Here is a 3,494-nt window from a genome sequence, read left to right on the forward strand (position 1 = left end):
AACACTCGAACTCAAGATTTCCAGAATCACTTCGAAGGATGAGATAATGTCATGAGTAACATAGCATGAGAAAGCTCATGAAGACACGCGATCCAAGATGAGGATAACTCATGATTTTTATAAGAAAAAATATTATTATTATTATAAAAGAAGGAAATAATATGTGTTGGGCGTGTTGCGTGATTAAGATAGAGATAAATTACATTCATTTGTGATAAAAATATCTACAATTTTACAATTTGTCCACTCAATAATTTATAACTTTTATTTTCCCAGCAATCCACCTAAATGCATCTTTTGTGTTCCGTAAATCATTTATTCGCTAAATTATAATCCTGATAAATATTAATTACGATAGTTTTATGAAAAACACACACACTAAATTTTATAGCAAATTAGATTTTTTAAGTATTAGTTTTTTTATAATAAAAATATAGTAACTTCTGATTAACTAAATTTCTCAATTTTGTCACAATTTTTTAACTGATATGTTATTTGAATTTTTACTACATCAACACGTTTACAAAGAACAACAGATATATCGTGTATGGATCCTCTGCTATGAGCTCAAGATCATCACATGGTGTTGTCCATATTTTACACAAGATCATCAATTAATTGACAGACTTTTTTACATTGTTAGACAGATTTTAAAAGTCGTCGGATGAATTGAGATCATTAATTGATGATCTCGTGTATAATATGTATAGCACATAGTGCGTACCCACAGCAGAGGATTAAAATCTTATTTTATCATATGTATACGCGAATAAGGGAAAAATCTCAGATGGTATCTCCAGTAAAATATACCCATAATAACATAATGCCAAAAAAAGAAATCAAATAATGCCATTGGCATTCAAGAAAAGCTCATTAAATAAAAAGCAAGACATAAAAATAAAGGAGCACAAAGGGGAAATACGAGGGAATCAACTCGAACAACAAGAGAAAACACTCTTGTTTTGCTTAGACAAATCGACCCCGTCGGCCAGACTAACTCGATTCACAGACAATTCGGCCTTGTAGGAGTCAGACTTAAGGATTTTCCGGCTAACTTTGTCATAGATCTCCCGAATAACAATCTCGAAAGACTTTCTAACATTTGTAGAATCCAACGCAGATGTCTCAATGAAGAATAGTCCTTCTTCTTCAGCAAAGCTTTTGCCCTCGTCCACACTCACCTCTCGAATGTTCTCCAAATCGCACTTGTTTCCTACTAGCATCCTCGCAACCGCAGTGTCACAATGGGCTGAAATATCATGATAGAAAAGGTAAAAAAAATAGTTCAATAATATATACATGATTTTAACAGATTATTTAAAACGCTTATGGCGGCATCTGTTTTAGCAATATTCCTCGATATATTCAAGCCCCCAAAAAACTGTAACTTGACGAGCAATTTCCAACTCACCAACAAAATGCTCACTAAACTTCACAAGAAATGTTAGTTACCAGACTATCTGAGTTATCATAGTAGTTTTCCTTACATTTGTTGATAATTGAAACTTGGATCAAGTATAAGAAAAAATATTTCATATATATCAAATTCCAGGTGCCCAATTCACACAATTACTCGTACCAATGGTGGTTTGGTTGAAATGCTTGCACGCTTTCGGAACTAACAGTTTTGTTCATATCAAATTCCCCCTCCGAAATTGTTTTTTCATTAGAAATGAAGTTTACTAGTAAAAGTAAAATTTCTTATTGAAGGATAATAGCACATACTTCCAAAACAAAAACCAAAAAAAAAAAAGACAAACCAATTTGTGTACCTAACCTCAACATTAACAGATTATACAATCATTGATCTAGGCAAACATGTATTGCCCAAAATTCGAACCACATTTATGAATGATGGGCTCAAACACTTAAATACATTTATAAGCAACATTTTTGTGTCTACTTCCACTTGAGATGTAAAGATCTTTAATGAATATAGGTGGGAGTAAATTTGGTCATTTGTCCAGGACTCATCTACCCCAACAAATCTTATCAATGACAATAATAAAGAAAATGACATCTTCCATCATAATTTGTGGTGGACTGGAGGAGAATACACCGGAAATTTACACCGATAAACCTCAACTCAAATAAAATATGCACAAAACTATTAAGCACTTCTCTTTCAATTTTCAATCAAAAAGTAGAGGCTAATTCATGGAGTGAATTCACTTAAAACAAAGTACACCTTACTTTGTGTATAATGATAGTAGACTTTTGAATCCTCGAAAAATTACACAAAATTCAATCACATTCAACCTTCTCTCTGCAATCCAGGGATCAGGCCATAAACAACGATCATTTACTAAGTAAAGGTATCCTCATTCTTTCTTCAACCTATATTTTACTGCCCGCTGGACTAGAAATGGTAACACCTACATTGAATTTGTTCTAAGACAGTGCAAGAACACTACTATCCTACCATATACCAATTCTTGATCTAATTCTGTAATCAAGCTTTGTCAGTATATAACATTAACAAAACTTGAAGACTAGAATAGAAAGCCTATCCCCACCAATAAAACAGTTTTAAAATCCAATCTTTTTCAACAAATTTGTTAAATATGAAACTATTGATTGTGCCAGCACTCACATAGAACAAAAAACACCCAAAAAAGAGAGAGAGAGAACAGATTCAAAACCATACTGTTGAGTTCATCGAGCCACCGCTTGATACTCTCGAAAGTGGCCTTCCTACTGATATCATACACAATCAGCGCCCCCACAGCACCACGATAATAGGCAGACGTAACAGCCCGGAAGCGCTCCTGGCCCGCGGTGTCCCACACCTGAGCCTTCACCTCCTTGCCGTCAACCTCCACCACTTGGGTCTGAAACTCCACACCTATTGTCGCCTTTGAATGGTGGTCGAACTCGTCTCGAGCAAATCGTGACAGTAGATTCGATTTGCCCACTGCAGAGTCACCGATTACCACAATCTTGAATAAGTATTCCTCCCCTCCTTCCTCCCCCATTTCTTGTTCTGTTAAGGGTTTGAAGACTGAAAATGGAAGTAATGGGGAAGAAGTGGTGCAAGTGTAAATGGCTGTGGTGTGGCTGCGTAATTCACGGGTAATAAATGGTAGCTGTCATCTTTCTTTTGAAAGGCAATTTTTTTTTAAATCTTTTTTCTTTGTTTTCTTGCCACAAATAAGTCCAAGTGAAATTGCGAAGTTTATCGGTGAAGGCTGGTTTTTTTTAATAAATAATATAAATTTAAAAATTATTTATTAAAATATCGCAAATTTGAGAATTTATGAAAATAGTATAATCCGGGAAACTAACTCAAATTTTTTTTTAAAAAAAATTTGAAAAGGGGGCTGGTCCGCAGATTAGGCACAAAATTCGTGACAACCCCTACACCACTCGTGAATTATTGATAAATATGAGTTTTTGAAGCCTTTAAAATGCACGCATTCTACTTTCGATTATACAAAATTCATTTACGCAAAATTCTTCTTTTCTCCGCTTTAGATTCTTTCAAAGTCCGACGT

General features: G+C 34.5%; 1 protein-coding gene across 1 annotated transcript; it reads right to left on the bottom strand.

The window, feature by feature from the left end:
- Positions 1 to 770: 770 nt before the first annotated feature.
- On the bottom strand, positions 771 to 3,099 carry LOC142541181 (ras-related protein RABA5b-like). Its single transcript, XM_075647829.1, has 2 exons — positions 2,648 to 3,099; positions 771 to 1,249 (listed from the first exon to the last, which is right to left on the bottom strand). The coding sequence occupies exons 1-2, from the start codon at positions 2,973 to 2,975 to the stop codon at positions 930 to 932; spliced, it is 648 nt and encodes a 215-aa protein (XP_075503944.1). The 5' UTR covers positions 2,976 to 3,099; the 3' UTR covers positions 771 to 929.
- Positions 3,100 to 3,494: the final 395 nt, after the last annotated feature.

The sequence above is a fragment of the Primulina tabacum genome, chromosome 3, assembly GCF_025594145.1.
Source record: "Primulina tabacum isolate GXHZ01 chromosome 3, ASM2559414v2, whole genome shotgun sequence".
NCBI lineage: Eukaryota > Viridiplantae > Streptophyta > Magnoliopsida > Lamiales > Gesneriaceae > Primulina > Primulina tabacum.

What these genes read in the sequence shown, in the direction of transcription:
- LOC142541181 (XM_075647829.1), bottom strand. Translation starts at nt 2,975, where the DNA reads ATGGGGGAGGAAGGAGGGGAGGAATACTTATTCAAGATTGTGGTAATC. An exon ending in GTGGCTCGATGAACTCAACA is followed by an intron (nt 1,250 to 2,647) that starts GTATGGTTTTGA and finishes ATGATATTTCAG; the next exon opens with CCCATTGTGACACTGCGGTT.